Genomic DNA, 13961 nt, shown 5'->3' with positions numbered 1-13961 from the left:
GAATCCATCACGCTGTTGCTCAAAATCGTTATTTATACACCAATTTTGTTGGGAAAATGACTAAACTATTGCATGATGTTCAAGAAGTGATCCATATGCATTTTTGGTAACCAAAATATTTCTATCCCAAATCGTTAATTATACATCAATTTTCTTGGGGAAACGAGCCACCGGTTGTCATGTCCGTAGCCAGGAAATTCATTCGGGAGGGGCTGGATTTCTGATTAATCACATATTTACCAATGTTAGCTAGTGGCTAATGATCTCTACTGAGTCATATTCAAAACCTACAGTGTGTAATATACTGCAGACCATAAGCGCGTAACGCATAACCTCGACAAGGCGCGGAAGATGCCTTCAGGCCCCCCTCTGACTACGTGCCTGCTCGTTGACCAAGAATTTATACATGTGTATTTTTGGCGACCAAAATATTTTTACCCAAAAGATGTCAAAATCGTTATTTATGCACAAATTTTCTGAGGAAAAAACCAAACTCGATTGCTCGATGCCCAAGAAGTAATCGATGTGTATTTTTGGTGACAAACATATTTATGGCCAAAAAATGTCACCATCGTCACTTATGTACCGATTTTCTTGGGGAAAAGACCTCGTATCGACTTCGGATTGCCGCTATATGAAAGCTTATGGGTTCCAGATGTGCAACTACGAACAATTAACTTAGGTATTCATTATTTTATTGCCCAAATCGGTCTAAATTCTTATTTATTCACCTTATTTCCTTGAGGAAAAGACCAAACTCGATTGCGTGATGTTCAAGAAGTGATCCATATGCATTTTTGGTAACCAAAGAGAGAAATGTTTGCTTCGAGGTTTCCTTTTACACGAAAACTTTGAGGAAATGGCAAAAAAAATATATATCCTCTAATAGCCGATACGGCGTCTATAATACCAATACATAATACCACATCTATTATAATCCATTGTTTTAACTAATTAACACTTACTAATACACACTTAACTTGTATGAATGCCCAAAAACCTGAAGTGTGCAAAAATAAACCGCATATTATGAACACTGCGTAAAATTCAATAAAAATTACGTTTCGGTCACTTTGAATTTTTGGGTGATGAGAAACAGACAGACAAAAAGTATGGCCAATACCTTAAAGACGGACGGACGGACAAAGTGACCACAAGATCGCTTTTTAGAGCACTGTAGAAATGGACAGTGGTACCACCAACAACAAACTAAAAGCCCAAGTAAAAGTGCAACCACTTTATTTTCTTACTTTTCTTTTTATCGAAATGGAGAATTAAAAAAATTCAGTCAGCAGAAGTGTAATTGTTAACATACCATGTAACTTGTCAGGTAGGTATTCGCTTAATTAGACTCATAATTAGACAACAATAAATAAATTGACAAGTTCGTTTAACAAGTGTATTGAGGTTTTTCGTTGACGATAAATACCTTACCACCGCCAACTACGACGGTGAATTTTTTGAATCGCTCTATTACTATCGGTATACTCTACAACATTTTCATGGAGAAACACAGAACCGGGCTGTGTATATTTGAAATTGGTTTATTCCACACTAGAAATAACAATAACAATAAATTTGTTTAGATATGGGATGTTCCTCATTATAGCCGCCAGAAGGAAGTGGGGACAGGAACTTGCGAGTCCAAATTCGAGCAAAATCTTCATTTATTTATCGTGGAAATGGCAAAACTTACTGTAGAGCGTAGAGGCTTGGATAGATTTTAATTACTTAGTGGAATTCACTATCTTGGTAAAAAATATTATGCTCTTCCGCAAAATTTGCACTTCTTCGTCAAGACAGTACCTCTACTTGCAGTCATTTCAGTTTATTTCATGGAAAAAGTATTGGTTTTCGATCTTTTCATTTCTCAGTAAAGATCCAGAAAATAGCAACAGTTTCAGATTTTCAGCACTCAGCAGATGCAGCGCGAAAGATTGTTATAGCTCTGGTAAATTGTATCATTCGTTCACTTTTTTCCCCAAAAGTACGATGAAGTTGGCAAGCCTGTGCTTCTTCAAATAAAGATAAATAATCGAGACTTTTTTTACGTAACCGTAATTGCTTATGATTAAGAGAACAAATATGTCACCATGACATCTCGAATAATCGGTGCCCTTTCCGAAAATCGTGGCGCAATTTACAAAGGGGCCCCTCAACAGGATCTTTGGTAATTAATCAATGTCAAAGTATCGTGTACGTCTCGGAATTAATATCTCCACAAAGATCGGTTATGATTGATAGGTATATCAAAACTGGCTTCCTACAAGTGTCAATCATTCGCGGTCGGTGTCGGTCACGGAAATCGGTTCATAGATACATGTAAATTTTCGAAAAAGTCGACATGCACCGAACGACAGAATCCTTTATGCGCTGAAGTTTACGGTTATTCTGTACTTGGTCATGCTATGAATATTAAATTTTGTTAAGTTTCTAAGAACGAACGGTAAGCCTATTTGTATCCCTGTTGCATTTTACTAGCGTAGACAAAAAAAGGGGAAAATTTTCCGTACCTGACATCGGACTTGTCTCTTGTTTAATGTGATGAGTATTGGCGATAACAGTTTGTCCGGGTATGCCGAAGCAATTTTGCACAATTGTCAGATTGCGTGCATGATTTTGGGCGTTTAAGTCTAAATCCCAAAATTCCAAGTCCACATCACCAATGTCGGTCGACGCCAAAGAATTTGCCGGACTCATTACAAGAACTGCTGAAGACGAAGTCACTTCCGAACTGCTTTCCTCCGGTGTTACTCTTACGGCCTGCAGGCCAGACCATCTACGCTTCATCTCGCATTTGAAAACAATCTACCACTCACTAAGTTTTCCAGAGACGCGAAAAGAGGGTTCGCTGCGTGTACCGGCGTTAAAATCTCTACAACACTGACCCACACATACGAAACGCACTTGGAGAATAATATTTACAAAACTTATCCTTTTTTAAACAGTTTCAAAGTCAACCGGATTACAATATCATTCAGAAATGATAAGCGCAACTTTTCCACTGCATTCAAATTTTTCGATGTGAAAAAAAAAGAGTTCCAAGCACGTGGCGTTTAAAATATGTAAGTAGGACCAACAATAAATGAAAGTAGCACTAAACTAGTAAACGTTTGACTGAATCGGTCGGCCACTAGCACTAATGTTGCTCTTCGCCAAGGAGAGGTTGCTAATGGCAGCTGTGACGTCACAACAGGTTGTTACCTTGTCCCCCCCTCGAGCATTCCAATACATTTACCTGGCGCACACGATTCCACTGTCAGGGCCATCTTACGTTCTCTCTCCCATCGCTACATAATTTTTTTTCACAACCAACTCGATGATGATTATGGACGCATTTGTCCTATAGGCGAAATTTTAGAGCAGCCGTTGATGTGCAGCTTTATTTTTACACCGAAGACGTATTCGGCTTTAATTAAGTGAAACCATTACAAACTTTCGTTTTGTCGCATTCAATAAAGGTTGATTGCGACGAGTTTTTTTTTCCTTTTTAAGGTGAAACTGCAGAACTGGTGATTCAACATCTTAATTATCGAAATTGTGTCGTAATTACGTGGGACGGATTGGCACACAATTAGAAGAAATGGGTATTAATTATAGGTAGTATGGAGTAGGTTGGCAATGACATTGTTTTGAATAAGGTTCGGAAAAAGCACGCGAAGGTGTATGGAAACAGGATGCGTTAACTGTGTATTGATCAAGGGGTGGCTTTGTTGTCGACCCTTATTACGAACGGCGGTCAATCCAATACGCAATGTTTAATCCGAAGTGTTCGCGTCGAATTTGGTGGGCTCAATAATGGTTTCGGATTTGTGACAGTGAGAAACTGGCATTTGATCCACGCTCAAGCCGCCTGACAGAACAATGAAGTATATTTTCGAGTTAAATGCGAACAAATATCGACCGTATAAAAATGCTGTAATTTGTGGGAAATATTCATTTCTCCACCTGTTTGGTGTACATTTTCGAAATGTTGCACAAGATTAACAGGAATTTGTGTGATTTTACTTGAACTTTACCAATATTGATACTAATTTACGTAATTGATAGTTAGTCGTTTTGATGTTAAGAATGGGAAAAGAAAAATAAATTGTTTAAAACTAAGAATTGCAAACGCCAACAGAAATTATAGTGCAAAAAGGAGTTAAATAGCAGAGGCCAGAAATTAGTAGTTATAGCGCATCGACGTCTGGCGATGGGGATTGGTCAGTAGGAATGCTCCTTTAGCACTTTCATAGTAGGACAGAGAACCTTAACGAAGAATTTTGGGATCGAATCACAAAATTTGCAATGGTTATACACGCCTAGAGATGAAACAATTGAAACTAATAAGAGAGTAAAATATGACCTTTGAGGATAGCAAGATAGCCTCGTAACCCCAATTATATTGAACGTAAACGGCAAAATACTAGCAAAACATAATTTTAAGTTGTTGCCAAGTATGAGTTTTCATTCACGTTAGTTAGGGCATGCTGATCATTAGAAGAATTGTCAGTTACAGACTTTTTAAAGTCACACTAAAATTGACCAAGCAATCGAGATATGCAATACTAGGTATAGAATAGAGTATAGGGGGTTCTACTTTAAAAAAATGCAACTTTGACATAAATCACCCTTGCAATTTGGTTGAAAATATTTTTTAGGTTATAGCCTTAAAAGTCCTTCACCATGCCCCTTAATATGTACGTTAATAAACTCCATCGCCCACATACTGGCCCACCCTGTAGTTCTGGGGCACTCACTAGAGATCGATGGTGGTTTTGACAGCTCGTTAATGGAATCACTAGGTTAATATATCTAGCAGAATGTCCTGAAATCGAATCCCATTCGAGATGTGCCTTTTTTCTCAGCTTTCGCCGACTTTATTGCTATTCACTTTTGCCCCCAAAATATATTTGAAGCGATTACAGGAAAAAAGTTCTTTTCCTACTTAGTTAAACGTCAGCCTGCACTACCCGTTAATAAAACAGTATTGCAGGTCACTACAAAGTTACGGTATTAAGAACCTGAACCTTCAGACGAACGAACAGACGGAATTGAATGAGATATTTGCATGAAAGATGGACTTAAAACTCCGCTGCTGATGCCTAGTGCCCATCCACTCGCCTGGCTCGTAATTACGTTCTGATTACACAATGTTTACGCAAAATTAGTGGTCACTTTTCCGCAAGAAGAACTATTGTAGCGAATATTCTAGAAATCCCGCGGATGAGGCCATGTGGCGCATTTTTTTCAGGACATATGAGGAGTTTGTTCTAGAATATTCGGGAGCGTTCAGGAACTTTCGAGAAATATGAGCGTTTGCTATATCAGCAAATCGAACTGTGCTTAAGTCAGTTCCAACATCAATGCGCTCGTATCATGTTATAAATTATGAGTGATAAATACTAATCAACGGTGATAAATTAATCAATTTAAAGACTGTTATAAATCTATTGTTATAGTTAATTGTAAATAAATAAAGCACATAGGTACTTAAATTTACGTTGCACTATTCTATATCGTAATTGGAGAAACACTAGAGAGGTGTAACTTGTGGGCGACTTTGCAATATCAGTTGTGAAAGCCTGTCCACGATAATTCGACAACGGAGAGATTCTTTAATTATATTTGCTGCAATGGAGAGCTTAAATCTGCTGCTTAAATGAACTCATTTTTTAAACCATAATTTGTGGTCGAAAACGTATAAAAACCCATAAGACGAAAAAGAAAAGAATTTTTGCAAAATGTACGCTCTAATTTGGTTGAGAATAGGTGTAAACGAATTAAAAATCCAAGGAGCAGTAAATGGATGTCATATGCATTTCCTATGGGAAACAAACAATTTTTTTAAGTGGCTGGGGTTTCAGGCAACCCACTATACTATACAATAAATTACAGATATCCATGCCCGAACACGAACATTACTCTCATTATTACAGACAAAAGCTAGTATAATACCGTTCGGTTTTTATCTAACAAAATTGGGGCATCAATATCGATTTTCAGATCTTTTGGGTATATAATACGTTGGTCATTAAAATACATATGGATCGCTGCGTGGGCATCCATCGAGCAATCGAGTTTGGTTTTTTTCTCAACAAAATTGGTGCATAAATAACGATTTTTATATCTTTTGGGTAAAAATACTTTCACCGCAGTTTTTATACACTTCTTGGGCATCGCTTAATCGAGTTTACTGTTTTTCCCAAGAAAATTGATGAATAAGTAACGATTTTGACACTTATAGTAAATATATTTTGGTCGCCAAAAATAATGTTGGGCCACCCTGTACGTGAAATAACCTTCATTTTTATGTGTAAATCTGGTGAGTTGTGGTCATTGAATTCTAAATTTAAAGGTTGATTTGTTTTGAGCTGGCTGGACAGATATTACACACACACACACAGCAGTATGTTGGTGACAAAAAATACACATGGATTACTTCCTAAGCATCCAGCAATAAAAATTGGTCTTTTTTTCAAAAAAGTTGGCGCATAACGATTTTGACATGTTTGGGTTAAAAATATTTTGGTCAGAAAAAATTTATATATCACTTCTTGGGCATCGAGTGTTTGGTCCTTTTTTCAACAAAATTGGTGCATAAATAACGATTTGGGTAAAAATACTTTTTCCGCTAAAAATACACATGGTCACTCGAGTAATCGTTAGTCTTTTTCCCAAAACGGATGCATAAGTAAAAATTTTGTTATTTTTTGAGTAAAACTATTTTGTTCGTCCAAAATACACATAGAGTTTGGTCTTTATCCCAAAAAAATTGGCGCATAAATAAGGCAAGGGATTACGTGACGTTATTAAGCCCCCAGATACGATCATGGAATTAAAATCGGCTAGAGGGCACCTTAATTAAGCGTTTCCAACAAACAAATTTGCGGGAGAAGCCCCCCAATTTTCCACAATCTTAATACAAAGTTCACCATAATTTTGTTGAAATGAAAGTTGATCCGCATTTCATGATTACTTCAATTTTTCAAGAGCCGCTCTACGACATTCTTCTTTCCTAAGGCATTCAAGTTTAGACTGAATGCGCTTCTAAAAGTGGTTTTATTAAAGTGTATGCACATGTGATTTGGAAGTGCCGCTTATTTTGTGTATAAGTCGAACTATACTGCATTCATTATAAGAAGGTATAGGTATAGTAGATGACGCTGTGTTTGAAGATAAGCACACACAGGAAAAATATAGAACGGCACCAAATTAATGCAAAGTAGAAATACACTGCGAACACAAATAAATCAAACGATTCCATGTTTGGATCTTTGTCATTAACAGTGCATGACAATTCAACAGTTTAGTTGGGAACAGGAACTACCAAAATTTGTCACTCGTTTTATTTTCTGGTGTAATACTGACTCGTGTTTTAACCAATCACGGTGAAGGTCAAAGGTTTCCTATGCTTTCTACGGCTACCTTCTTAAAATGAATACAGTAAAGACCTAAAATTGTATTGTATATTACTAATTTTATACACGTTAAACCCAGCATATTTCAGTTATTAGAGAAAGAAGCTAACACTACCCTAAACGATGAGATTTTTCAGTTTCACCAACTTAAGAATGACTATTTCGAGGAAATGAAGTTGAGTTTTTAATTAAGATTGTGCAAAATTTTCGGCTTCTCCAGCAGTTTTTGTTGTCGAAAGCACTTAATTAAAGTGCCCTCTCTAGCCCCTTTTATTAATTTCATGGATATAGGGAGCAGACATTTTTGATGCATTACTATAAATTCAGAAAAATGTCCAACTCAATAGTATTTTACTGAAGAGCGGATGAGAAACAAGCATGTAGGTGCAGGAGTTTCACTTCTAATTAAAAACAATTTAAAGAACGGATGGATGGATAAGCGTACCTACACACTAGTTACTTTACCATTTGGACAACCGCCCCTAAAAACCCATTTATTGCGCAATTTGCAAAAGTAAAATTAGTGAAAAGCAAGGAATAGTTTCTATTGATTAACATCAGCTAGAACAGGGGACGTTTGGTGGTGGTGTCGATGTTGGAGAAAGAGCCAACATGGCAGAAGGGTCCGAAATGTTTTCTTTTGAAAATGTCGGGGCGACAACCTTAATTAATATTGATTAAACTTACAATGAAATATATTTCACTAACACATTCACGACTTCACTCCCCGGCTTATAGAACATGACTATTTTAAATAAGCCAAGTCTTAAAGTTATACAAGTATACAACCGATTACCTTATCATAATCGACACACGGTTTGTGATTCATCCCCATTGCAATTACACTGACATTTCTTTCGATAATAGATATTATACTTTTGTAAAATAGATATCGAAAGTAGTTTCGAAATAGAAGAAATTTTGTCCAAATTTAATAATAATAATGTGTCTTTATTAGAATAACGAGTGGCATTTAGGTATTATTATAATTTATAACCATGTAATGAGGCGAAGTTCAGATGCTTTGGTACCAAGAAACCGCGCATATGTCTTATACGCTAAATGAACCAAAAATCAATATAAGGAAATCAGATATAAATGATGGATGTGTACAAAAAGGAATCAAACAGGAGATGTAATGTCGTACAATTTATATCAAAGAGGATGACATTAGCATACAAAAAAAATGAATTAAAGACTCATGTTTTGTCTATCCAGTGTAATTTTAAATAATTTAGTTTTAAATGAAACCATCCCAAGCATTTTAACATCAGTAGGCAGAAGATTGTATATTTTTGCAACGTTATAAACATACGATCGTTCGAAAAACTTGGTTCGATGGAGAGGTGGAGTAATTAGTTTATGTAATCTAATGTTAGAGGTAAATTGAATCTTCTCGTACAGATACCTACGCGTACAATTGGTAATAATACTATGAAATAGAGTGGCAGAGTGCAGTGGTATCTCCTGTTTGCCATATTTAGCCAGCCGACTTCTTTTATCTTGTGAGATATGCGTTCATATTTTTTTACACCAAAAATTAAACGTAGGCACGAATTTTGAATTTTTTGTATTCTATCAGTATCACTCCTGTCAAGGCAAGAACCATACACAGAGTCGCAGTAATTAAAATTAGATAAAACTAAGGACTCGCACAATAGCACCTTTAGATGATAGCTTAAATACAGCCGATGGTTAAAAATTAACTTTAAATTGCCAAACGCCCTACGACTAATGGCGGCGGTAATGTGCTGTTTAAAGCGCAAATCGCAGTCCATCCACAAACCCAAGTTTTTTACACACTGTTTTGGTACTAGAACCATGTCTTTTATTTTAATTGCTAAATTATTAATATGATCAGTTCTGGTTCTACGTGGACCAAAAATAATGAAGGACGATTTTAAAGGGTTAATTCGTAGTCCATGTAGTTCAGTTCAGACGTATGAACTATACGTTTAATATCTGAGTTTATATGGCTTATTGCCTTGACAGAATCTGATGCAGAGAAACTGAATTGTAATTGAACATCATCAGCGTATTGATGAAATTTGACATGATGGACAGTGTGATGAAAATTACTGGTATATATAGAGAACAAAAGTGGTCCCAACACTGATCCCTGAGGTACTCCCGAAGTTATACTAATAGCCGATGAGATATGCTCCCTTTGTACAACCTGTTGCAATCTACCTTCGAGATAATTTCATTACAGAAGATGTTTAGCCTCTTGAGGAAGTTTAGGATGTAACGAAAACTAAGAACAATAGCGAAACCACAATGTAAATTGTGGTTTCTTGAAGTTACTATTTTAGATTTTGTTACGGCACCAAAGGCTTCAGCGGGTTTCAGACATTTTGAGTTGTTCTCAAATTGCAAATGGTAACTCGTAGGATCGAACAAGATGTATTTGTAGTAGGCGCCAAGCGATACATATTAGGGTAGTGTTTAGTTTCACAATTGAGGTGAAGGTAAAAACTGGAATGCTTAGTAATTGTTTTCTGTCAACATAATTTACACGTGCTTTCTTCCAGCGTGTAAAGGAAGAAGGTTACATTGATCATATACACCAATCAAAAACTATCAATCTCATTCCAATACAAAGTAGTACAGTTAGTAGTACAGTCAATATTTTTGATTCGACAAGCTTTCGCAAGTTAGAAAATACAGAAAAGTGACCGCTTGGATTTTTAAATAAATTTAAATAAAACATACCAACATGCTTGCGCAAATGGGTTTGTGGGTACTTGAAAGGAGAGTCTGTGATGTCAATAGTTTTTTGGTACAAAGATCTTTTGAACTGTCAACAGGTGTAAAACTTGGCGATTCTTGAACCGAATTGTTTATTGCCGCGGTTCACTATTCGCCGTGCGGTCGGAATTTGTATAATTAGCTCACCTTCCCTAGTTTTTTTTGCGATAAAATCAAGGAAAAATTACACGAGTAGATTTTGTACGAAGTGCCATTCTTCTCGCCGAAGGTTATCAACATTTTCTCATGACCAAGAAATTATTTTGTCTCGAGTTGACTTTATTGAATAAATTCCTGCGTTCTTAATGAGCGCAAATGAAGCTTTAAGATAGTCTCTTCATAGCAATTGTTAAAGATAGACGCGGACAATTAATATTATTAGTAAATTAGTCATGATTAACAACCGGAAGCGACAGATACTACTGGATAATACCGGAAATTTAAAATGTATGCAAAATGTGTTTGCTTCAATGCGCGCCCGCTTCTCTTGAAAAATTAAATAGTACCCCACTATAGGTGGGAAATTTACATTTTTATAATTAGTTCAGCGCGCCTAGTTTTCCCGCGCTTCTTAAAATCAAACTCTTGGTTTGTTGGCCATATAATTTGTTGTGGTATTTTATAAAGATTTCCGGTATATCTCATGCGTGACAAGTGTACAACCTTGTTTTGGAACGAAATAAGTTTTTGTTAGAGCTTAATGTTCGCGGTACATTATATTTTTTCAAGCCGCTTCACATTCAGTAGGTAAACTCTAAATTCTAGCCCACTGAAACAATGAGAGGTCGAATATAAATAAAGATGATTTTTTAATAGAAGTGTTTGCTCATCAAATACGATTTTGCGCCCACCATGTTTGCGCGCATAATCAATTGTCGTTTTAACATAAATTTAACAAACATTGACGTGTACGAGAATAACGCGATGCGATCAATCAAGAAGCGCGCGACACTTGTTGAGTCAATAATCGAAAAAAGAAAAATAAAGTGAAAAAAACGAGATGAGGAAAAACAAGACAATTTTATCACAGCAGAAGCATGTGGTTCACAACCTTTAACTTTAAAAAAAGGTTAATGAATGCTCCACAGACCTTGAAATATAAACAATTTATTCTGGTACCTAAATTTTAACGCGAATGATTAAAAGTACGTTCACTTTTTGTCTTTGACATTAAACATTCGAAAAATAGAAAAAAGAAACTATATTTGCATGCGTATTCCGGAAATTGCAAAAAACGGTTGCGACTAGTAGATTCGCCCTTTTTGGTTGTTTGTTAACTGTTTTTGGACAAAATAAACAAAAAAGATATAATTTTGACTTTGGACGGGCACGACTATGTAAATTTTCGTCATCGGCAATCACGAAAGACTTGCAATATCAATTATGCCGAAATCGAACCACATCGAAGTGTAAAATGTGGGTACTAATCTCAATTTTTTAAGCAAAAATCATCCCATTTTGGTCCACAAATTCTTATTCGATCAGTTTTCATCGACCTCCCCAATATACAATTACCAAAAACTTGAGTCTTAAACCACCCTCTTCGGATTGGTATGGTCTTCGAGCCTGTTTTGTCGCCACCGGATCGTTTTGAGGGTTACAATACAAGTGATGTACATTCAACCAAAAAACATAAAAAAATATGTAGTAGTACATCGTATGTATTACGAAAATTCTAAAAATATTTCCATGATCATTCCCAGTATCTGCGACTGCTTTAAAATACGGATTACACATGTGATTTTGGGCGATTACGTCAAGAATACTTCGATGTTAATTGTTATTACAGCAGAGATACTACTGCGAATTTGCTCGATAAGGAATAATCATTTTGTATTTAAAAACATGAGTTTTGAATCATTGAAAAAAGGACGCCCTATTCAGGCTGTTGAAAACCCGGTTTCATCAGGCATTTTTTTCATTTAAAAAAATTATCAATGGCAGATATTGGTATTAAAGAAACAAAATCGAAAAATGCAATAATATAGGATCCGCCAATTAGGTAAAACAACAATGGTAGGCAGTGCTGCCGTGTTGGCAATATTTTATATAAATTCAGCTTCAAGAAATCCTAGGCTAAGCATATTAGGAAAGGAATGGGGGTTCAGAGGATGGATAGTTTTGCTACAGTTTGATTTTCTCCCCCTCTATGTTTTTTTTTGGGTCAATGAAAATGAACTTAAAGATTTCGGGCAACAATTTGGCTCGTAACATTTTTTTGGTACTTTTTGCGCAAATTTGAGCACTTTCTTCAATTTTTGGCCTATATTTCAGCATGCTAGCGTTTTTTGACAACCCATTCCATACAAAATGAAAGCAGAAATCATTTCCTACATTTTTTATATACAGGGTCGTTATTAAAGATGGAACGGAAGCTCTCACGCTCAAACCGTTTGAGAAATACACATGAAAATTAAAACCTTGTTTATACAGGGTGTTTTGAGTACGACCGTCATCTTAAATTTTTTTTAATGGCAACCTAGGTCATGTGTTAGTGTCTTTCTCTTTCTTACTACTTCATATACTTAAATAATTGAGAAAAAGGTCCGTTAAATAGTCCATATTTCACAAAATTAAGATTTATTTCTCACGTAATACAATAGTTGTAAGGAAACAAACCATATGCACTGTAATACTGTTTCACTGGCACTTATTAAACACCTGCTCATTTTTTCTTTGTTTATTTTTCCCTTTCTGTTAATTTAAAGATATCTGAATCAATTAAAGTGCAATACATAAACCAGCCAAACAAACATACGGTAAAGTTTTTCAAATTTGTCTGCATTATTTTTTAATTTAACACCATACATGATTAAGGTAGTAAGACAGAAAAAAAATAAGATTTCTAATGATGTATCACATCACCTATTTTGCCATTTAAAAAAATTCAAGGTGGCGATGGCATTCAAACACGCAGAGTTCGAAAGATGGTAGACTCATAGTTTTCCTCCACCACGTCCAACAAGAAGAATACTTCTTCAAAAAGAATATATGTATTACATTAATAACTATCGTAAGAAATTGACGAAAAATTGATAGTATACAATACACTGTGACCAAGATAAGAATGTGTGTCATTACCATGCTTTAAAGAAAAGCATAAAATTCCAAATACTTTCGAAAGAAAAACCGAAATTTGCCGATTTTGTTCTATTTTTCTCTGACATTATTGAAACTTTAGTTTTTTATATGTCCCGTAAAAAAAGTACATACTGTATCAAATAGCCATTTTTTTTTACGAATACAACGATGTACGACACACAAAAAAACTAAAGTTGAAAACTGTTGGTTTCAACGAGATGGTGCACCCGCTCACAATGCCGGATCGGATAAATTTACTGGAAAATTTCTCCTATACTTATAGGTATTCTCGCACGAAGTGTGTTGTGGACGGGTGCACCATCTTGTTGAAAACAAAACAAAAGATTCTTGTTTGGTGGATAGTACGGTTTGACACAGAAATAGAACGAGAAATAGAAGCAAGGCAAAACTCAGTGCACGACAATTAAACGTGCAACCTTTTATAAACTTAATATCTGGGGGTTCGTCCCATGGAGGCGAATATTTACACGAAGAGATTCGTTGGAAACGCTTTCACAGCGTTACACGCGTCCAAAAGATTTGCCTATTCGAAGAACATGGATCCAAGCAAAATTCGCTTCCTGGAAGCAAATAATGCGACACTTTTCATTTACGAAATTAAAGTCATACATAACACTTGAAACAGAAGGGAAGTGAGAATTGAATGAAATCATTTGCTGCTAGCCAGCCGATCAAAAATGCGATAAAAAGGAAAGCGTTAATATTGTT

The 13961-nt window shown here is 35.8% G+C and overlaps 1 protein-coding gene across 4 annotated transcripts in view; it reads right to left on the bottom strand.

Moving 5' to 3' along the window:
• Positions 1–13961, bottom strand: part of LOC116175901 (ecdysone receptor) — a 92223-nt gene that overhangs the window by 35862 nt on the left and 42400 nt on the right. The window contains exon 1 of one of the 4 annotated variants that reach the window (XM_031494266.1): positions 2514–3149. The exons of 2 other annotated variants lie outside the window; for them this stretch is intronic. In XM_031494266.1, the coding sequence (XP_031350126.1) occupies positions 2514–2790 (277 nt within the window). In that variant the 5' untranslated portion in view covers positions 2791–3149. Of the gene's footprint in view, positions 1–2513; positions 3150–13961 lie in introns of those variants that run through there. One more of the 4 variants, XM_031494268.1, reaches the window with a different exon arrangement.

Source organism: Photinus pyralis, unplaced genomic scaffold (assembly GCF_008802855.1).
Source record: "Photinus pyralis isolate 1611_PpyrPB1 unplaced genomic scaffold, Ppyr1.3 Ppyr1.4_LG7, whole genome shotgun sequence".
Classification (NCBI taxonomy): Eukaryota; Metazoa; Arthropoda; class Insecta; order Coleoptera; family Lampyridae; genus Photinus; species Photinus pyralis.
The sequence above is the reverse complement of the archived record's forward strand: the minus strand, read 5'-3'. Positions and strand labels throughout refer to the sequence as shown.